The sequence below is a fragment of the Ictalurus punctatus genome, chromosome 2, assembly GCF_001660625.3.
Source record: "Ictalurus punctatus breed USDA103 chromosome 2, Coco_2.0, whole genome shotgun sequence".
NCBI classification, from domain to species: Eukaryota; Metazoa; Chordata; class Actinopteri; order Siluriformes; family Ictaluridae; genus Ictalurus; species Ictalurus punctatus.
Window position 1 is genome coordinate 6,152,061 of NC_030417.2, and position 24,128 is coordinate 6,176,188.

The window sequence follows — 24,128 nt, forward strand, 5'->3', positions numbered from 1 at the left end:
TCTGACAGACCTCTACTGTTAGTCACTCTTACCGTTCACGCTCTGTGAACTGCCTTATTGATTGGGGTCGTTGGATAGTACAGCTCAGGGTATCAGATGGCAATTTCCATCGTGTTCAACATCAACATAAATGACTCGAGCCTTCCACATGCCTTGTCCTATTGGCTGGTTCTAGGCCATGTCAGAGTATGTGGTAATGAGAATTATGGTAATTTTTTTTAAATGGATGACATAGTGGAGTTTTTACACGTGGAAAAACCGGTGTCCTCAAGACCGCAACTTTTTTATGCTGGCAAAATGGAATTGAAAGACCGGTCTGGGCAATTTGTGTAGTGTGTGTGTGGGTGGATCTGGTTGGATTGCTTTGGTTACTTTATGTCTGTGCCTGTGTGTACATGTGTACATTGTCCTCTTTCAGTTCTGGCATTTGACCTGTACAGTGTAAATATCTGAGTTAAAGAAGAACAGCAAGGGAAAGAACATGGGGATGAACATGAACCTTATGCTGTTGTTAAGTTTGCCCCAAAACCCAGACTAATAGACCAGCTCTCTCCAAGCCTGTACTCGTCATAGCTTTCATTTTCTTTAAATAACCACCATTAGCCTTGTTAAACTCTTCAGTGTTCTTTAAACTCTAAATGACTTGTGACTAGCTGGATGAAGCTCACCAAAACACTATGCTAGTCACATGATTGGTCCAATTTTAATTACACTTTAAAAAAAAAAAAAAAAAAAAAAAAAAAAAAAAATTTTAAATAGACGTACGAAGTAATTATATAAAGGACAGACTTTTAAACATTTAAGGAAACGGTGTCCATGTGGGCGTGTATAAAGGCGTCCAATTCAACGAGCTAGCACGCTAGTTACCGCTCTGAGGATGGGTTCCACTAGATGGAAAATAATTGTGTTATGAGCCAGAAATCATAAGGTTGGAGAGATTGTGAATTTATTTAAACGTATACATGTATACTTGTTTTATTTCCAGCATGAGCTTTTCTATTTCATTCTGTTTTTTTTTTTATTTATTTATTTGCTAGGCAGGTGCTGAAGTATGTGCGAGGGAGGTTTTTTTAAATTTTTTTTTTATTTTTTAATTAGTTTGCATTGTAAAGGCAATATCTCATTGTTGCTGCTTTGATGAATGCAGGAGTGGCTAATAGTGCTACCTCTATTTAAATGTTTCTGAGCAGTCTGAACTTGCAAACCTGTTGCGCAAAATGCTTGGGAATTCCAAGCAAATTTATTGACTTTCAGTAATAGATGACTTCCTAAGAAATGCTACAATTCCACTTTTTCTCCGAACCTTTACCTGTCAAGTTGGTTTGTATTAATTCTTATGAACGTTCAGTCACAAGATCATGTTCAGTCTTGCACAGTCTAGCATGTGCCGAGTTCCTCTTCCTCATGACCGACTTTTCTTTTCTTCATACGGTTGATTGCAAATATTACGGCACCCCTGGTCAAATACATATTTTGTTGATTTTTAAAAGAAGTATAAAACAACTTCGGTAGCAAATTACATTCTTCTGCAAATATTAATGCACAGTTACTTTCTGTTTGATGAACTTTCAATTGGATTAAAAAAATAAAAAAATAATATATATATATATATATATATATATATATATATATATATATATATATATAATATATATATATATATATAAATATATATATATATATATAAAAATAAATAAAAAAATAAATATATATATATATATATATATATATATATATATATATATATATATATATATATATATATATAAAAATAATAATTCAAATATTGCAAAAGTTAAGACACCTTTCTAAGTCAGTACTTAGTAATGCCCCCTTTGCCAGATATCATAACTTACAAATTCTATTTGTAACCAGTCTGTCTTTCCTTGTTGAATGAATTTTCGCCCACTCTCCCTTGTAGAACATTTTTAGTTCTGAGATATAACTGGGTCGGCTTGCGTGCACATGTTTTATGATCTACCTATTCATTTTTTATGATGTTCAATCAGGGGACTTTGAGGGCAGTGTCAAAAGCTTCCGCTTGAATTTCTTGAAGTAGTTCATGGTGGATTTTTAGGTTTTCTATTTTGGATCACTGTCCTGTTGTAAAAGCCAATCTCTTTTCAACTTCAGTATCTTGACTGCCACCGCCACCTTTGCTTCCAGAATTTCCTGATATTTACTAGAATCCATTCTTCCATCTACCTGTGTAATGTTTCCTGTGCTAATGGCTAGCACACAACCCCACAGCATAATAGATTCGCCCTCGTTCTTCACAGTTCGGAAGGTGTATTGTTCATCAAATGCTTCCCCTTTTTTTGATTGTGGCTAAATATATCCATTTGTTCATCAGTCTGCAGTACTTGTTTCTGAAATGCCTCTAGCATATCTAGATGTTTGTTTTCCATACATCAGACATTTAATTTTGTGATGCGGTCGCAGGTAAGGTTTCCTGCTGATGACTCTTCCATGCAGATCATGTTTGTGCAAGCAGTGCTTCACAGTAGAACGGTGCACCACCACTTGTGTGTCAGATAAACCTTCCTGCAGGTCCTTTCTGTCATGTTCTTAATGACATTTGGGACAGTGGAAATTGTAAGCCAGAGGTGCTTTAATATATTTAGAGGAGGCCATGGTTGTTGAGTGTCAGCTTTTTTTCAGTTTGCCCAGATTAACTAGTTCGTGTAAAGCAGATGCCTCAGTGAACCACTGTGATGTGTCCTTTAAACAGCACACGAACACAACAATTTAGCTTTAATAGTGACATGAATGCCTTAAAATAGTAAGTACTTTCTGAACTACATAGCATTTGTGGTCATAATTTTTTATTATTATTATTTTTTTCCAAAATTAAGAGTCGTGTGCTATTTTAATTAACTGTATTTTATCAGCTTGCTTCAGTCACACTCAAGACTTAAAGTGACCTCAAGACAATAGGTAAAACTGCATCGTAATCATTTCACCATAAACATTTCATTTTGTTGAACTGTATGGGGAAATTTATGCTCGAGATACAATTATATTTAGGGGAATATCCAGTTTATGTGCTAACGTATTGTGATCAGCTGTACTTCTGAAGCTTATTGAAGAACACCTGGTGTACATTTTAATGCTTATTAGAAATCCTTCCAGTTATTGCAACGATAATAACTTTATCTGTGTTTGAGTTTCATAAGGACTGAAATGCAGTATTTGCACAATTCCAATGCAGTCAGCCACAATAATCTATCCGGGTCAATTTGATAAGCAGCCTTGTCACTCATCACCCTAGTGTTGGAAAGATGAGGCCTTAGTGCCACTTCGTGTCGTGAATTCTTCTTCCGGGATCAAAGACTATCAAAGGCTGGCGGATGTTCTGATGTCATGTATGCTGGAAAAGCTTTCCTGCTTCTTGTGCTTCATTAGAGTTCTAAACATTTGCATAGATCTGGTATCCATTTGCCTTTATGATACGTTACTACTTAATTTTAAATACTTGTTGTTCATACATTGGCTGGGATGAACCAGAGAGCACTTCATTTAAATAGCAACACAAAAGCAGCTTGTCATTGAGTGGATTGCTTCAGACCAGATTTGTGTATGTAAATAATTTACTTGGTCACAACCCTGCTATTGATCTGCTCATTTCCTGGATGTTCATGTCCGCCAAGTCAAATAAATGACCTGTCTCACACCTTGCTAGATAGCTGCCAAATAGAAATATTGATAAGCCTGGCTGACAGAACTTACCCCAGTCTCTGGTTGATAAAGTGGCACTTGTATGACATGTATATGGTAAACAATAGGTCTACAATCAAGGTCTACCGGTTTGCTAGCAACAAAGCTTGTCTCTTAAATTATACTTGTATTTAATGTCTGCAAATATAAAAAGGAAAGGAAATCACATGTAAACAATGCGATACGCAGTACTTTATATTGTCACACAGTTTCACAGTATTGTATCATATCATTATTTCAGACCTGGGTCATATGAATGGAATTTTTTATTTATTTATTTATTTTTTGAAGGGTATCTATTCAAGACTGTGGCACCAGGGCAGAGTTTTAAAGTTTAAAAAAAAGCCCTTGTGGCTAAGCACATTTCAGTGTGTAACCTGAGTCAGCTGGTGTGCGTCGCCTGATTGGTGGTGTGTGTGTTAAAGCCGTTTTGAAGAAGACTCTACTGGTTTTCTGTTGCTCCGGGGAGAGAATGTGCTGATTGTCACACATGGCGAGTGATTTGGGCAAGCCTGAGTCGAATAATTAGTAGTTTGACACTGAGAGTCTGATTCAGGCTGGAAACTGGGACCTGGCCAGGGCTGAGACCTTTTGTCTCTTTGTGTACGGCGAACAGTAAGGGACAAATTTTTCAGTTTGTAGCCCTAACTAAATGGAATTATTGGTTATACCACAACACTGTCTACGATTACATGCACATCAAATTCCGTTTAAGGTCTATATTCGGGTTGCAGCCATATTCCGAATACGATGTTTATATGTGTACAGGCATCGGAATATTCATGTATATTGGGATTGTTGTAATTATTCCTGAGTTGCCATTTCTAAATACCTAGCCTACAGCTAAGCATCCGTTAGCACCCACAATTCCTTGCAGACTGACCATGCACATATACCTCCTTTCAGTGGATTTTCTGAACAAGTTGTTTGCGTGCAACAAATTTCTGATTTAAAACGGTCGCATTCCAGGGGTGAGGATCAGAATATTGTTTTAATCTGAATCGGGAAATTCAGATTAAAACTTGAGACATGGAAATTGAAGCATGGAAATTGCGGCGTTTACATGCCTCAATACTAATTAGAAATATTCCGCAAATTCCGATGAATATGAGAATATTGATGTGCATGTAAACGTGGTCACTGTCGAGTTCTCTGATCTGGTTGGTCAGAAGGTGTTGATTGTTATTTGTATAACAGCTACTCGGACAATAATGCCAGCTACATGGCAAATCGCAGGTTTATATTAATGAGCTTGTTCTAATACATTACCACTTCTATAGTAACAACTTGCACTTTAAGGGTAGACCATCCACAGAAATGGATTACGTCTGTTTGTGTGAAGAGACGTTTATGTAGTAATTTAAGAAGGAGTCTCCAGTGTTAGCGCTTTGTACTGTGACAGTCAGAGTTACAGACATGTTGTTGATTATCTTCCTATAACAACACGTCCCGAAAGCTTTATTTAATCGAAGTTATTTTAGCTAATATAGAGAGTATTTGGAAATATAGACACATGCACATTTTTTTTTTTTTTTTTTTTTTTTTTTAGAAGCCAACATTTAAACAGAAGCTTAAATGGTTTCATTATGTGGAAAGAAAATGCGTTAGAAATGACCGATTGGAACTTTCAGTACTATTTGCCACTATAGACCACTTACTATGTCACTTTTTGCTAGTTAAATTCCACTGTTCCTGAGAGGAAACTGTACAGGAATCCAGATCTTCATGGCTTTTTGGTTTCTCTATATGTTTTACAGTTTTGTTTAAATTACAACTGGACGTTCCTTAGTTTTTATGTTTGCCTGAATTTTTACTTTAAAATGATTTTCCATGCCATACATGATTATATGGCTTATATAACACAATGAACTGCAATATTGGTGGCTAAAGTTAATTTATTGGCAAGTGCTAGACTTTTTCAGTTTTTACTGACTGGTGAATAAATTCCTTGTTTATTTGGTTTCACTGTGTATTTTTATTATATACTCTAGAATATTTTGGGCCTCATTACAATCGTGCTAAGAATTAAAGTCAAATTTGCTACAAAATAAAGAAAGCTACTGTATAAGAACAATAAACATTTGCTTATTTCACTAATTGAGATCACATTCATGTTTTACTCAAGGGTAATTAAGTTTCAAGTCAGAATTCATTAATTCATGTTACTTAAAAAAAAAAAAAAAGAAAGAAAATGATGTCGGATTTTAAATCGGTAATTATATGCTATATCTAATTGTATTTATATATCTAGTTTTGTTCCCAAGTTGGCTAAATAATTGTGATTTATCATTTTGTAAAGCCCCCATTAAAAAAGTAAAATAGAATAATTCGGTGCATACTGTATGTCATTATCAGCAAAGGCAATCCCATAATTCTGTTCACATTTGCTGAACTCTAAGCGATGTCTGCTCAATGAGATTATGCGATACTGTAAACTGAGGTGTGTATCATATTTACCGTGATGTAAAAATGTAATAAGAGTACGTCTGGTTGCAGTGCGGTGAGATGGAGGATGGGAAGCCGGTGTGGGCGCCTCACCCTACTGACGGGTTCCAGCTAGGCACCATTGTGGACATTGGTGCTAACAGTCTGACCATTGAACCCCTCAAGGACAAGGGCAAGGTGAGACTCAACTTTGACCCTTCAGCTGTCCGAAATGCAGGAAACACACATTGCAGTCTATCTTTTTATGTTTTAGCTAACAGCAAGATCAATGTTAAGCTCAAAATTATACTGCAACAGGGAAGTATGGAATAAAACTGTGTGTGTGTGTGTGTGTGTGTGTGTGTGTGTGTGTGTGTGTGTGTGTGTGTGTGTGTGTGTGCTGTTATAGGATAATAATCGCTGATTGGTGTGATATGACCTGACTTGTAGTGCAATTACTGTTACCACCCCGAAGTTGATTTTCCAATGACACCAAAGTGTTTTATTCCTCTTAGACCACACTGACGTGCCAAAAATCGTAATTTTACATTTATTAATGAACAACACGTTCTACTTTTTGTCAAATTACAGTCAATTTAACATCGTGGAACATCTATGAAACTATGGAAGAAAAAAAAAAAAAGAAAAAAAGGCAAGGTCCTCTATCCTGTAGTCTGTCCTGTGACTGAGAACCTTCTGACCATTATAAAACACTGACACTGGAGACTCCTTCCATATACATTACACAAGTCTTTTTACAGAAAGCTTAACAATGTCCAACTATAGTTTAGTATATTATAGTAGAGTAACAACACATTTGTCTTGGATACAGATGTGGCAGCACTACTCCAAAAGTGGTGGGGGCAAAATTTGATGCTTTTAATGATATTGAATAAAATTTGAGCTATTAATGATATTTAAATTAGATATCATGTGCCGCAACACATACTGCAAGTAGAACATGTACATCTACAGTGAGGGGAAAAAAGTATTTGATCCCCTGCTGATTTTGTATGTTTGCCCACTGACAAAGAAATGATCAGTCTATAATTTTAATGGTAGATTTATTTGAACAGTGAGAGACAGAATAACAACAATAAAATCCAGAAAAACGCATGTCAAAAATGTTATAAATTGATTTGCATTTTAATGAGGGAAATAAGTATTTGACCCCTCTGCAAAACATGACTTAGTACTTGGTTTAAAAACCCTTGTTGGCAATCACAGAGGTCAGACGTTTCTTGTAGTTGGCCACCAGGTTTGCACACATCTCAGGAGGGATTTTGTCCCACTCCTCTTTGCAGATCTTCTCCAAGTCATTAAGGTTTCGAGGCTGACGTTTGGCAACTCGAACCTTCAGCTCCCTCCACAGATTTTCTATGGGATTAAGGTCTGGAGACTGGCTAGGCCACTCCAGGACCTTAATGTGCTTCTTCTTGAGCCACTCCTTTGTTGCCTTGGCCGTGTTTTGGGTCATTGTCATGCTGGAATACCCATCCACGACCCATTTTCAATGCCCTGGCTGAGGGAAGGAGGTTCTCACCCAAGATTTGAAGGTACAGGGCCCTGTCTATTGTCCCTTTGATGCGGTGAAGTTGTCCTGTCCCCTTAGCAGAAAAACACCCCCAAAGCATAATGTTTCCACCTCCATGTTTGACGGTGGGGATGGTGTTCCAGGGGTCATAGGCAGCATTCCTCCTCCTCCAAACACGGCGTGTTGAGTTGATGCCAAAGAACTCCATTTTGGTCTCATCTGACCACAACACTTTCACCCAGTTGTCCTCTGAATCATTCAGATGTTCATTGGCAAACTTCAGACGGGCATGTATATGTGCTTTCTTGAGCAGCGGACCTTGCGGGCGCTCCAGGATTTCATTCCTTAACGGCGTGGTGTGTTTCCAATTGTTTTCTTGGTGACTATGGTCCCAGCTGCCTTGAGATCATTGACAAGATCCTCCCGTGTAGTTCTGGGCTGATTCCTCACTGTTCTCATGATCAATGCAACTCCACGAGGTGAGATCTTGCATGGAGCCCCAGGCCGAGGGAGATTGACAGTTCTTTTGTGTTTCTTCCATTTGCGAATAATCGCACCAACTGTTGTCACCTTCTCACCAAGCTGCTTGGCAATGGTCTTGTAGCGCATTCCAGACTTGTGTAGGTCTACAATCTTGTCCCTGACATCCTTGGAGAGCTCTTTGGTCTTGGACATGGTGGAGAGTTTGGAATCTGATTGATTGATTGCTTCTGTGGACAGGTGTCTTTTATACAGGTAACAAGCTGAGATTAGGAGCACTCCCTTTATAAGTGTGCTCCTAATCTCAGCTCGTTACCTGTATAAAAGACACCTGGGAGCCAGAAATCTTTCTGACTGAGAGGGGGTCGAATACTTATTTCCCTCATTAAAATGCAAATCAATTCATAACATTTTTGACATGCGTTTTTCTGGATTTTCTTCTTGTTATTCTGTCTCTCACTGTTCAAATAAATCTACCATTAAAATTATAGACTGATCATTTCTTTATCAGTGGGCAAACGTACAAAATCAGCAGGGGATCAAATACTTCTTTCCCTCACTGTATAGAACATATACATCATATTCTTTTAAATTCATTTTATTACACAGTAAAGAACCTACAACGTCTCAGCGTTTGCTTCCTTGTACAATACTAGGGTTAACTCCGTTACATTCCACTTGTAACAATTATAGAGCATATGAAATGACGTTATTCAAAATATGTAAAGAGACTGCATGTTTAAAATGCATTAAGACCCATGACCAACAATATTAAATGAATGTGCTTCCATATACAATACTCTGGTGTTTGTCACTGAAGTAACTGTCTATTTCTCTAAACATTTTACCAGGAAGCTTTACTTACTTTATTTGAAGATTGTCATTTGAGGAATGTTCCTATAATCGATACAGAATACAAAATATGTGCATATGTCACTTAAAATATTAAAAACTTTAGCTGTGCTGATTCACTGTATGTTTAGTAAGTGCCAGTAAGCGCCAAAGCCTTTATCACACATAGGAGATCCTCTTTAGAAGAAATGTCTCACGCCCCCCACCTTAACAGGACTTATTTATATTGGTTTTTCAACCGAGCCAGAAACGTGTGTTATTGCCTGAAGCGCTGTGTCACCGCTCCAGTAGTTTGAAAAGTGACGGGTCAAATGCCTCACCCACGTTGCTCCCTCGGTCCTGCTTGCGTCCATGTGTAAGTTGTTACTATAGAAATAGTAAAATATGGTATTAAAATAAGCCTGTGATTTGCCTTGTAGCCTGGCAGCTGCAAGTTATGTAAAATCCGTCAACACGTTTTGAGCATTCAGATTTGAGACTTGAACCGCGCTGTGGTATTAAATGAACTAACAGATATATCTTGCTTTTAGGTCAATGCTAGAGCTGGATGCGGCTCCAAAGTGCAGTAGTGCCTCTTCACAGAGCTGCATTGAAATGCTTAAAGGCATCAGAGTGGCACGCAGCTGCTTGTTGATAGAATGACTGATTTGTGCATGTGGGCAAGAAAGAAACATTACATCTGCCCCGTGTGACGTTAGACGGATGTGCCTGGAGTGGCTGGCTCTGATAATTGGCACAATGTGAGGAGTGTTTACCAGCATAGAGTGTGTGCCGAGAGAGAGAGAGAGAGAGAGAGAGAGAGAGAGAGAGAGAGAGAGAGAGAGAGAGAGAGAGAGAGAGAGAGAGAGAGAGAGAGAGAGAGAGAGAGAGAGAGAGAGAGAGAGAGAGAGAGAGAGAGAGAGAGAGAGAGAGAGAGAGAGAGAGAGAGAGAGAGAGAGAGAGAGAGAGAGAGAGAGAGAGAGAGAGAGAGAGAGAGAGAACTGGGAAAGTGGAGGGTTGTGACAACAAGGGAGACTTGGGTTTCATCACCTGCACATTTATCCATTTGCCCTTAATGTCTTCAGTAACTTTTAAGTGAAGATCATTGTGGGAACTTGGGCCCCACTGTTACTGGGGAAACACTGTTTATTGCCTGCTGAATGGATTTATGAGATGTCACAAAAGCAGTCTGGTTCTGGCTTCTCTCCTTATTAATTCTGATTGAAGTAAGGAATACACATTCCACTTTTAGTGTATGACGCCAAAAGCTCAGAAGCACCAGGTATAATTAGAGCACTTTCACACCTATTCGTCTGTTTGCCGAGTCCGAATCAGAACCAAATCGATTCTTTTGGTTCGTGTTCCAACCACTTAACCAAACATGTAGAACACACTGTTGTGCGGCTGTGGGTCAGGTGGTAGAGCGGGTTGTCCACTAATCGTAGGGTTGTTGGTTTGTTTCCTGGCCCACATGATTCCACATGCCGAAGTGTCCTTGGGCAAGACACTGAAACCCAAGTTGCTCCCGATGGCACGTTAGTGCTTTGCATGGCAGCTCTGCTACCATTGGTGTGTGAGTGTGAATGGGTGAATGAGAAACAGTGTAAAGCGCTATATAATTGCAGACCATAACACTCAGTGGAAATGGTCTAAGCTCCAGAAGACTGGAAGTATGAGAAGTCTCTTCGGTTGCTTTCATATATCGTTTGAAACTCTGGTGCTTTTTGACACGTTTACCTATTACATCATTTTTATTGTTACTAATATTTGTGCTCCTTTTTACAAAACCCTACTGCTATAGACTAGTTAATTCCCAAACTTCCTGGCCAACCTCCACCAGTTGAACCAGGAATGATCTTTGATCCCGAGGAGCCATTTGAGTTCCTGCTTCAGCGTAGGCACCTTTTTTATTTTTTTATTTTATTTTTTTATTTTATTTCTATGGACCATGAACTACTGCGATGGAGCTTCTGAATCATACTGAATGTTGCTGATTGATCAGGAGCAAGCTTCACAGAATCACTGACCTACTTATGTAGCACAGTAAAAACACATTTATCTAACAGCCTATTATTAAAGTGGCGGCGCAGCACAACCAGCAATCTGTGATTCGACAATGTGAATGGCCACACGCTGAAATGTCACATCTGTCGAGCAGTTTGCATCATTTCTACTATTTGACACAGTCACAGTGAGTGGTGTGCGGCAGTGAACCAGAAACCCGTCAGAGTTCTCATTCATCCATTTTGTTCATAAGATTTCTAGGGGGTGCCAATTATTGTGACATTATTAGTTTGGTTAAAAAATATGGATGTATATATTTAGGGGTCAAACATTGCAGGTGTGTATAAACCAAGTACCAAAGATGTCTCTTCTTGTTCTTGTTCTTCTTGTTCTTGTTCTTCTTGTTCTTGTTCTTGTTCTTCTTCTTCTGCTTGTTCTTCTTCTTCTTGTTCTTGTTCTTCTTCTTCTTATGCTTGTTCTTCTTCTTGTTCTTGTTCTGCTTGTTCTTCTTCTTGTTCTTCTTCTTCTAATTCTTCTTCTACTTCTATTTCTACTAGAACTGGCCGGTAAAAAAAAAATGTGAGATTTAGCACACTAAGGAACATTCTGACCAAATTTGGGACAAGTGCTGCCAATGCTCTTGTGCCACCATCGGGTCAAATTTGGAACTAATTTGGAAGTAAGTTTTTGGTCATAACTTTTAAACCGTGTGTCCTGAATGTAAAAGCTGGATTCCCTGGGTCGTGACGGGTTCACTGCACACTATGGTGTCAATTTACGTCTAATTAGATTTTTCCACCATCTTGGATTTAGTCTCAAAATGTTTTTCACTGCCCCTCCTGCACATTTTGTCCAATCATCACCAGATTTGTCATCCATAAACCTTTCATTGCACTGTTTATTTCGATGCATAGATTTGCAGTCATTTGGGATTTTATAAAATATTGTGGAGTCAAAAATCCACTGTGTCTGTTTTCATTGCAACTGGAACATCATCAGACGTGTCCAAACATGCCTGATGTATTTGAATCAGTGCATTCGCCCTTCCGGGAAAATAGAAACAGGAAATGATGTAATAATGTTGCACCAGAGTGTCCGGTAACAAAGTCCTTCAAATAGACCAGGGACATTGTCCTGCTCTCACTGAGAAATAAATTTACAGTAGCCTCTTGTTTGACTCACTCAATTAGTCCTAACTTGGGCGACAGCTTAAAGCATTGTGAGGATATAATGACATGAGCATCATCAATCAAGCAAGTTGCAGTCAGAATCAGCTTTAGAGGAAGACACGCTGTGCATTGTTCTCATTATCCATTTTTTTTTTTGTCTCTCACTTGTACTGTCTGTGTATTTGTGTTGTGCAATGGCCTTTCTTTCAAATGAATGCTTTGGCTGTGTAGGATGAATAATACATGTAACTTGGTTCCTGTGTGTGTGTGTGTGTGTGTGTGTGTGTGTGTGTGATAACCTCAGAAGACCTCAATCAGGTCCCATTACACAACATTACCTCCAAATAGCCAAATTATAAAATAAATATATGATCAAATAAATGTTCTTGCCTTTGCATTTGACCTGTATATCATCGTGCACTCGCAGTCTAAGTACCTTGGCATCCTATGCAGCGTAAAGTGTGGTCGTTTATTACGGGACACGTGAAATATAAGAAAATATTCCATTCATGATTCTACATTGTTCGTATCCGCGCATGTTTTATATGTTATAGGAGAATCGAAGCAGAGTTACTGATGCAACACTGAAGTTTTTTTTTTTTTCCAACAACAGCACGTCTCTTCTGATATCGCAGCAGTTTGCCAGCACTAGCTATTTTTTATTTATTAATGAAAGAATAACACGTCATACTTTATTAAAATCAGTTTATAGCTACATTTAATGTTGTGAAATGTCTGAGAATCATTTTAGTTCCTGCTGTAACTGGTGTTTTCTCTCACGTGAAGTTAATCAGGCAAAAAAAAAAAAAAAAAAAGCAGCTTGTGATGTCACCAAAAAAATCATTAAGCCTTTCCTGTGTCAGAGGAAAGGTTACAGCTTTACCTCTGACCCTTACAAAGCTCTGACACTGGAGACTCCTTCATAAAACAAGCGAAATAAACATTTCCTCAGAGAAAACGTCACCATATCAACGATTATGTACGTATTTTAAATTTGGTTTATGTGGGTCGTCTGCCACACTAGTCCTGGTGTAAGCCGTTACTATAGAAACTATACTGTATTAAAATGCGTGCGTTAATATAAACCTGTGATTTGCTTTGTAGTTGTCCAAGCTGCAGTTATACCGTCCCCTCCGAAACTACTGCAACGGCAAGGCCAATTCATTTGTTTTTGATGTGAGATCAAAAGATAGATATGAGACGAGAGTTTAGGATTTCAGCGTTTATTTCCTAGTATTTACATCTAGAGGTGTTAAACAACATGAAACGTAGAACCTTTTGTATCAGACCACCTGATTTTTATTTGAGCAAAAAAAAAAAAAAAAACTGTATTGGCTATGCCCAAAATTTTTTCAATGCCTCTGATGATAGATGTTCCCTCTTTATTCAGCTTCCAAAAGCTGCTTGCTTCTCGCCCATAGACAACTCTCTGATTTCTAACAACAAATTCAGTCTTCACAGGTGAAACTGAAGGCTAAAACCAAGAGTAGATGTTCAGAGCTATTTAAACCCATATGTCTTCCGTCTACAACAAAAACAAGCTGAATGAACCGGCCTTGCCGTTCCAGTAGTTTCGGATGGGACTTCTGAGATTCCGACCAATTAGAATTGAGAATGAAACAGTGATGTAGAATAAGTTTGCTTAATGTTAGAATGTGTAAACACTGCTCTGTTTCCTGTGTTTCAGACGTTTACCGCTTCGGTCAGCCAGGTGTTTCCAGCTGAGGACGACATCAACAAACATGTCGAGGACAACTGTAAGTGTGTAAACGCTATAACTGTAAAAATCCACTTTGGCGTCGTATTTTTATTCGATTTTGTGGTAAAGACTGACGTTTCAACTGAAATCGCCACTCCTTCACAATCCACTCGTTTTATTTTTCTAAATCTGAGGACGATTAGGGCTGATATTTTAATATGTGCGTTTAACACTGGACTCCTGCATTCAAAGTCAGTTGAAAGTCTAATTGGGGGGGGGACTGAAAAGACAGAGATCGTGATTGCTGCAATTAGGCACATGCAACATATCTCGTGCCCAACGTTCCCGAGATCCACCTCGACCCTGATTACAATAAAGCGGTCACTGAAGACGTATGAATGAATCATTTTGTAAAGTCCTGAGAAAACCGTGATCTGCTAAGACCCCCTAAAGCTTCTGTTATTTTCCTTTTAATTTGTAGCATTTTACGCTGTTATATGATGTGATTCTGAGGCTAATAATCACATGGTCTACTTAAAATCAATGAAGGCGTTCATGTTACAGCGCACGGCACTGACTGAGTTTTAGCACCGAGAGGCTGTGAACCGCGCGTCAGGCTACAGTTAATACACACTAGGATTTCATATTTGACAAGAGATGGCAAAAAAATAAGCATGCATATTCGTCTGTTCACACGTATGTCCGATGTTCTTTTTCTCCTTTCTGTTTTATAACGCAGGTTCGTTGATGTATTTGAATGAGGCTACACTTCTGAACAACGTCCGTGTGCGCTACAGTAAAGATAAAATTTACGTGAGTATTAAACACCGTTGAAAACACGCGGTGTTCACTTTCTCAATGTTTAGGTTGTATTCACGATTCGTGTCAAAGAAATATCTTATATCTAATGAAACACAACAATATCCTTTATTTCAAAGTGTTGCACTGCATTTTTTTTTTCCAGTGCAGTCTGCTTTTTATCCTATTATTTGTCACACACCCCCCCCAAAAAATGTTTTTAATTTGATGAAAGATTTTGTTTGTGTCGCTTTTACATTTTGCCTGAAACTGTTTGGTCTAAAGGGGTTGTTTTGTTGTTTTTGTTGTGACTGGCTATAAAGCTATATTCTTTAGGCAGGTTCAGAAAAACTTGCTTTGATCTCCTACACATCCATTTGTCCTGATCTCTCCGTATCAGTAGCCAATAGTTCAACCAGTTAGCTCAATCGGTGTACGCTGTATTGTATTGTATTGTATTGTATTGTATTGTATTGTATTGTATTGGTTGCGCACACACACTCGGCCACATTCAGAGTTAAGGCGCGAGTGTGTAGCTGTAGACTTGTGCACTGTTTGGACAGTTTAGTCTGCTGAAAACAAAAGCAAGTGTGATTCTGACTTTGCTTTTTCTCCCGTGATATTGGCTCAAATGAGGAGCATTAAGTCCTCATAATATTGTCCCTGTAATATTTTATGATTAGCGCTAAATACTCTTTAAACCCTCTAAAATGCCATTTGTATCCAATATTAAATACATACAGTCAGGTCCATACGTATTACATTTATTATCGTTATTTTAAAGTTATTGTAATGATATTTTTGCCGTCTACCACAGTATATTGGAGTTGAGATTAAATAATGAATATGAGCTGAAAGTGACGTTTGAGCTTTAATTTGAGGGTATTACTTACACCACTTTTTCATCTGTGGTCCCCCTTTTTAAGAGACTAAAAGTAATTTGACGACTAACACAATCATTCAGTTTAATTCCATTTTTAATACTTGGTTGAAAATGCCTGAAGTCTGGAACCCATAGACATCACCAGGTGCTAGTTTCTTCCCCGGTGATGCTCTGTCTTCAGTTCCTGTGTGTTCTTGGGGTGTTTTGGCCTTAGTTTTGCCTTCAGTAAGTAAAATTCAGGTCAGGTGATTGACTTGGCCATTGCAGAACATTCCAGTTCTTTACCTTAAAAAGTCTTGGGTTGCTTTCAAAAAGTATGCTTTGGGTCTTTGTGTATTTGCACTGTGAAGCACCGTCCAATGAGTTTTGAAGCATTTGGCTGAATCTAAACAGATAATATAGCCCTATACACTTCAGAATTCATCCTGCTGCTTTTGTCAGCAGTCACATCATCAATAAATACAAGGGAACCAGTTCCACTGGCAGCTGTATGCTTCGATGCCATAAGATGATGTGGTATGCTTTGGATCATGAGCGGTTCCTTCCCTTCTCCATACTCTCTTGTTCCCATCATTCTGTACAAGTTGATCTTTGTCTCATCTGTCCATAGGATATTGTTCCAGAACTGTATTTCTTTTCTTTTTTTTAAGGCTTACCAATGGTTTGCATCTTTAGGTAAACCTTCTGTATTTACTCTGGTGTAAATTGATTGTCTCTTGATTGTCTGACTCTTGGTTGTTGACTTTGACACCTACTTCCTGGAGTGTGTTCTTGATCTGGCCAACTGTTGTGAAGGGGTTTTCCTTCACTAGGGAAATAATTCTTCTGTCATTCACTGCTTCTGGGCGTTTTGGTTTTCCTGAGCTCATTAGCGCATTCCTTCTTTTTAAGAATGTACCAGATACTTGATTTGGCCACACCTATTTATTTTTTTTTTTTTTACGTCTCTCTGATGAGTTTGTTTTGACTTTTCAGCCACATGATGACTTGCTTCACTGGCTGTGACAGCTCTTTGAACAGATTCCAAATAAGAATGCCACACTTGATATCAACCCCTATAGTTTAAGATAGTACCTTGTAAGGGAATAACACACACCTGGCCATTAAACAGCTGAGCAGCCAATTGTCCAATTACTTTTGGTCGGTTCACCTGATTTGGATGTAAATACCCTCAAATTAAAGCTGAAAGTTTGTGCTTTGGGCTCAAATATGAATATCGAATACAGTATTTAGTTTCCACTCTTTGGAATAAAATTTATATCCTTCTAATTTTACCAATTAAAGTGCTTGTGTTTAAAGCCTGCGGTCTAGACGTAATTTGTTAAGACATTTTGGTACCTTTCACACCTACAAAAAAAAAAAAAATGTGAAAAACAAACAACCAACCAACCAAACAACAAAAAATAAAACCAGAATCCCATCTTTCATGTGCCATCCAGTGGCAAAAATGGGTCATTGCAATGCACTTGCACTTCCATTTACACCAAATCAGATGTAGCAGGCACTCTGTAGAGTGTTCTTCAGTGATATAAACTATACCAATTGCAGGCCGGGAGAGGAAACTGACGTGTCATACGTACATGAATACACGAATGCTGTATGATGTATGAAATCTTAACAAAGCTGTCTATGCAACAAGAGCGTGAAGACATTATAACGCATTTCTTTTTTATTTATTATACTATAATAAATGCTGTGTGGTTTCACGTTCGCTTTGAAATAGAACAGTAATTATGTCATTCATATCAGCTGCAGTTTCATTGAGCCTTTTATGAAAGTAAGAGTAAGTAAAAAGTACTGTATGTTACCGGATTCCACCAGTGATTTGCGTTAAAACTGCAGATGTGAGAAGAAGCCATGTTCATTCTTTTCAGATTTAATGCACGGTATTTACAGTTGTAAGCAAATGTTTGGGCACCCCAGCTAAATGACACATTTTTATTGATTTTTGAAGTGGAAAAAAAAAAAAAGTTGCATTGAATCTCTTGTCTTCCTCTCTCTGTCATAGACGTATGTAGCCAACATTCTGATAGCGGTGAATCCCTACTATGACATCCCAAAGCTCTATTCGCCCGATACCATCAAGCAGTACCAGGGCCGCTCTCTGGGCACGCTCCCACCGCACGTGTACGCCATCGGTGAGTGCAGCTGAAAGCACCAAACACAAGGCTGTATGGACCTTTCAGTATGATGCCATGTAGTAAGAAACTTCTGGTATAGAACAGAGTATTTATTTTGAAAAGAACAACCAGTTGAAAATAATGGAATAGTATAATTAGATGCATTATGTAGTATTTCCATGGCGCTTACTACTTACTACATAGTATTACATATTAAGCATTTTTGGGGGAAAAAAGCGCAATGACTGATCATATACTCCTACGTATCATCATTTCTCCTCGGTGAATCAAGATATTCTAAACGAGACATTTTAGATATGGATTTTATTCTATCAGCATTCTTAATCGTATACATTTTTCTCTGTAATGTGAGGAATAAAGCATGACTGGGCATGCTCTTTTAGGAAAACAATCAATGAAAAGATAATATGATGCAGACTGACATGAAGTGGCACCCCGGAGTTAATTATTTTCCTGTAACAGCATGTCGGGAAGTGTTACTTACCTTCTAGCAGAGAGAAATCATCACAGACTCTCATCAGACTGTTTCTTTCTCAGTCGTTCCCTCACCAGCATTGAGAAACTAATCTGTCCTGAGGACTGTTACAAAGTGCTGACACTGGAGACTCCTTCCCAAAGTCTTCAATAAACGTCCTCCTACAGAAAGCGCCACCACATCAACAGTCCTGTTATTCTTTGTTACGCGTTAAGCGTTAATTAGGTTTATATTATTAGCCAGGACTATTTTCCGAGCTGCTGTTGTAGAAAATGTATGAACAACTTCTGACCAATCAGAGTGGAGGATCGTTGTACAGCACGATCTCGGTTATCGCTTAGAGAAATTCACAGTGGACATGCGGATAACGTTACATGTTTTTAAAATTGGGAGTTCATTCATCTGCTCGCCATTTGTATGATGGTTGATGTGGTGATTTGTAATTCGTAAATGATTATAATAAAAGATGTTGGTTTCAGTGTAAGTAGAAACTGTGTGCATTTTGGAAGACCTGGAACTCTGTGTGTCTCTGCCAGCTGATAAAGCGTACCGTGACATGAAGGTGCTGAAGATGAGTCAGTCGATCGTCGTCTCTGGTGAATCAGGTGCCGGAAAGACCGAAAACACAAAGTTTGTCCTTCGGTAAGGAGATAAGATCACTTCTATCATAATCACTGATAAAATCCCAACTCGCAGTTATTCTTCCTGTATTTTTTTATGTAAGCAGCGAGACGACAGGATGACATATTTTCGTTATGTTTTTTTTTTCTCCGCATTATATTAATGCTTTGTTGAGAACATGACTAGGATATACCACAGTAACAAATCTGATGCTCGTTGTTCCTCTTCGTTTCTGTCATTTAGGTATTTAACAACATCGTATGGGACGGGTCAAGACATCGATGAGAGGATAGTTGAAGGTACGGGTCTAACAGTATATCGGCATGTTTTGTTTACCATGCTAAGAAAATGGGTGTAAAAATCTGATGATTCGGATCGAATATGTTTCGAAAAGAATCGCTCAATTATTATCAGTTATAATTCATTATGAACCGATTATTATTGAAATAGGACCGACACGTGGTACATAAAGAATTAATATTTTTAAACCGGTGTGTAAATAGGCTAGCAAGCCGGTTTACCCTTAATTGTGATACTTAAGTCCTTTTCTACATCATCATCAATATCAATTAGAGGCTACTAAATCAAATTGTCGTATCTTATTGTAGCAGATTCAGTATCATTAAATAGTTTGTGTTATTACAGTGGTAGGTTACTGTGTTACAAAAATGTTCTGTACCTTCTGTATTTTATCAGTGTGGACCTTGTAAAGAGTGAACATACTAGAACTTTCTCTATTTAGATCATTTTATTGCACAGTAAATAGATTTTATATATATATGTGTGTGTGTGTGTATATGTGTGTATATATATATATATGTGTTGTTGTGTGTGTTTGGAGTGGTATGTTGTCCCTCTTCCTGGTTGAATATATGTGTAGCTAAGCAGGGTTGACCCTGGCCAGTACCTGAACGTGAGACTACTTAGGAAAATTAAGGTTGCTACTGGAAGTGGTATTAGTGAGGCCAGCAGGGGGCGCTCACCACGTGGTCTATGTGGGTCCTAATGTCCCAGAATAGTGACGCAGACACTATACTGTAAAAACAGCACCCTTTTTCAGACGAGACGTTAAACCGAGGTCCTGACTCTGTATGGTCATTAAAAATTTCCCCCATTGGCCCTTATCTTTCATGGCACCCTAATAATCTTCATCCCTGAATTGGCTACGTTACTCTCTCCTCTCCACCAATAGCTGGTGTGTGGTGGGCGTTCTGGCACACCATGGCTGCCGTCGCATTATCCAGGTGGCTACACACTGGCCCCCACAATGTAAAGCACTTTGAGTGCCTAGAAAAGCGCTATATAAATCTAAGGAATTATTAATTACTGTATGTGTACTATATACTACTGATTTAGCATGGTGACCTTTCCTTTGGATTTTGCAGCAAATCCTCTGCTGGAGGCATTCGGGAACGCTAAAACAGTCCGCAACAACAACAGCAGCCGCTTTGGCAAGTTTGTGGAGATTCATTTTAACGGAAAGGTTAGTGTGCATGCTCGTTACTGTTGTCTCTCTCTCTCTCTCTCTCTCTCTCTCTCTCTCTCTCTCTCTCTCGCCCTTTGAAGCAGTTATTTGTGTCTTTTTTTTTTTTTCTTTTTTTTTTTTTTTTAAGTTAACATATGAAGACGACTTCTCCATACAAGTTGCTTCTTGTTCAGCACATAAAGTTCCTGATTTAATATCCACAATCTTCTTTGCAGATCAGATCGAACTGTTTCATTTACTCATTTATCTTAATCACTGCTTTATCATGGTCAGGATAAAGGCTGTGTTTTCTCAATTTTAAATATGTTTATTTTACAAAAATGAGTCTCTATATGTGCATAAACATGCCTCTTATGTGAACCCTTTTACGGATCAGATTCAGAACAAATTAGTTTACATTAATATATAATGGATTATATATGTGTAACAGTCTGGGATAACCATTGAATGTTGTTGTCAAGCAAAGAGCCAAATTTAAGCTGTATTTATGTTCTTGTACTTGTTTAAGCCTTTGTTCAAAAATCTTCTAGTTTCATTTAACCCACCTTGCAAGCAATAATGTGTCTTACCTCATCATTAAGCTAACCATGTGACACACGTACATGATTCCTATTATTCCAAACTACAATAAGGATACATTACTACAAAGGGAACAGTCAGTGCCTAATAACATTATCACATCACAGAAAATAAGAGGATTATGGAAAAAGGGAAAATAATACAGGAATCAATATGGAATGCAGTATATCTCTTTCGCTTTGTCGTGAAGTATTGTCTGATACAGGCAGGAGATCATGAGGAAAAGTGTAATATGCACGAGCATATACTCACTGGCCTCCTTTAATTGGAACACTGCAGGTTTTACTTGCGTATTGCTGTATATCTGTGATATGAGTGTGTGTTTGGGTTGTGTATTGTATATTGCACTAACCTTCCAGTGCATCAGTACATTTGGGTGCATGAAATGTTCTGATTCTGTTATGTCGTGTGCAGAACGCAGTGGTCGGGGGTTTCGTGTCTCACTACCTTCTGGAGAAATCACGTATCTGCACACAGGGTCAGGAAGAGAGGAACTACCACGTTTTCTACAGGCTGTGTGCCGGAGCACCGGAGGACATCCGTGAGAAATTCCACCTGTCCTCTCCAAACTGCTTTAGGGTGAGTACAGTGTAAAGACAAACATGAGCGTGTACTACTGCTACTACTACTACTGCTGCTACTCTTAATACTCCTACTTCTCCTCCTCCTCCTCCTACTTTTAATACTCGTACTACTACTACTACTCTTAATACTCCTACTACTACCACTACTACTACTACTCGTAATACTTCTACTACTCTTAATACTCATACTACTACTCTTAATATTCATACTACTCCTACTCGTAATACTACTACTACTCGTAATACTTCTACTACTCTTAATACTCATACTACTACTCTTAATATTCATACTACTACTACTCGTAATACTACTACTCCTACACGTAATACTACTACTACTCGTAATACTACTACTCCTACTCGTAATACTACTACTACTACTCTTAATACTCATACTACTTCTACTACTACTGCTGCTACTCTTAATACTCCTACTTCTCCTCCTCCTCCTACTTTTAATACTCATACTACTACTACTACTCTTAATACTCCTACTACTACCACTACTACTACTACTCGTAATACTTCTACTACTCTTAATACTCATACTACTACTCTTAATATTCATACTACTACTACTCGTAATACTACTACTCCTACACGTAATACTACTACTACTCGTAATACTACTACTCCTACTCGTAATACTACTACTACTACTCTTAATACTCATACTACTTCTACTACTACTGCTGCTACTCTTAATACTCCTACTTCTCCTCCTCCTCCTACTTTTAATACTCATACTACTACTACTACTCTTAATACTCCTACTACTACCGCTACTACTACTACTCGTAATACTTCTACTACTCTTAATACTCATACTACTACTCTTAATATTCATACTACTACTACTCGTAATACTACTACTCCTACACGTAATACTACTACTACTCGTAATACTACTACTCCTACTCGTAATACTACTACTACTACTCTTAATACTCATACTACTTCTACTACTACTCTTAATACTCATACTACTACCACTACTACTACTACTCGTAATACTACTACTACTCTTAATACTCATACTACTACTCTTAATATTCATACTACTACTACTCGTAATACTACTACTCCTACTCGTAATACTACTACTACTCGTAATACTACTACTCCTACTTGTAATACTACTACTACTACTCTTAATACTCATACTACTTCTACTACTACTCTTAATACTCATACTACTACTACTCATAACACTACTACTACTACTCTTAATACTCATACTACTACTACTACAACTACCACTACTCTCAATACTCATACTACTACAACTACTACTACTACTACTACTCTCAATACTCATACTACTACTACTACTACTACTACTACTACTACTACTCTCAATACTCATACTACTACTACTACTCTTAATACTCATACTACTACTACTCTTAATACTCATACTACAACTACTACTACTACTCTTAATACTCATACTACTACTACTCTTAATACTCATACTACAACTACTACTACTACTCTTAATACTCATAGTACTACTACTACTCTTAATACTCATACTACTACTACTACTCTTAATACTCATAGTACTACTACTACTCTTAATACTCATACTACTACTACTACTCTTAATACTCATACTACTACTACTACTACTACTACTCTTAATACTCATACTACTACTACTACTACTACTCTTAATACTCATACTACTACTACTACTACTACTCCTCTTAATACTCATACTACTACTACTCATAACACTACTACTACTACTACTACTACTCTTAATACTCATAGTACTACTACAACTACTACTCTTAATACTCATACTACTACTACTACTCTTAATACTCATACTACTACTACTCTTAATACTCATACTATTACTACTACTACTCTTAATACTCATACTACTACTACTACTACAACTACTACTCTTAATACTCATACTACTACTACTACTACTACTACTACTCTTAATACTCATACTACTACTACTCATAACACTACTACTACTCTTAATACTCATACTACTACTACTACAACTACTACTCTTAATACTCATACTACTACTACTACTACTACTACTACTACTCCTCTTAATACTCATACTACTACTACTCATAACACTACTACTACTACTCTTAATACTCATACTACTACAACTACTACTCTTAATACTCATAGTACTACTACAACTACTACTCTTAATACTCATACTACTACTACTACTACTACTCTTAATACTCATACTACTACTACTCTTAATACTCATACTACTACTACTACTACTACTCTTAATACTCATACTACTACTACTCTTAATACTCATACTACTACTACTACTACTACTCTTAATACTCATACTACTACTACTACTACTACTACTCTTAATACTCATACTACTACTACTACTACTACTCTTAATACTCATACTACTACTACAGATAAAAGCCAGATTTGTATGAATGCATGATTTTATGCTTAAACATCACAGGGATTAAATATTGCAGTTTGAATGGGTTTCAATGGGGACATTTTTTGTCCTCGAGTGTAACTATTTTGTGTACCTAGTTTAAAATAGATTTATGAAAACAAATGAGGGTGAAATATTAAAATTCCTATAAAAAAAAAATACACACCTTTTGCAAAATTTATGTTGTTTGCGTTAATACAGACAAAATGATTTTAAAAAAAATATGAAAAAGACAAAAATGTCCATTA

General features: G+C 37.7%; 1 protein-coding gene across 6 annotated transcripts in view; it reads left to right on the plus strand.

Annotated features, from left to right (window-relative positions):
* Nucleotides 1-24,128, plus strand: part of myo6a (myosin VIa) — a 121,925-nt gene that overhangs the window by 18,253 nt on the left and 79,544 nt on the right. For all 6 annotated transcript variants that reach the window (XM_017494541.3, XM_047159896.2, XM_047159897.2 and 3 more), the window contains exons 2-9: nucleotides 6,214-6,339; nucleotides 13,847-13,916; nucleotides 14,598-14,671; nucleotides 17,548-17,677; nucleotides 18,692-18,797; nucleotides 19,020-19,075; nucleotides 20,162-20,259; nucleotides 21,256-21,420. In XM_017494541.3, the coding sequence (XP_017350030.2) occupies nucleotides 6,223-6,339; nucleotides 13,847-13,916; nucleotides 14,598-14,671; nucleotides 17,548-17,677; nucleotides 18,692-18,797; nucleotides 19,020-19,075; nucleotides 20,162-20,259; nucleotides 21,256-21,420 (816 nt within the window). In that variant the 5' untranslated portion in view covers nucleotides 6,214-6,222. The remainder of the gene's footprint in view (nucleotides 1-6,213; nucleotides 6,340-13,846; nucleotides 13,917-14,597; nucleotides 14,672-17,547; nucleotides 17,678-18,691; nucleotides 18,798-19,019; nucleotides 19,076-20,161; nucleotides 20,260-21,255; nucleotides 21,421-24,128) is intronic.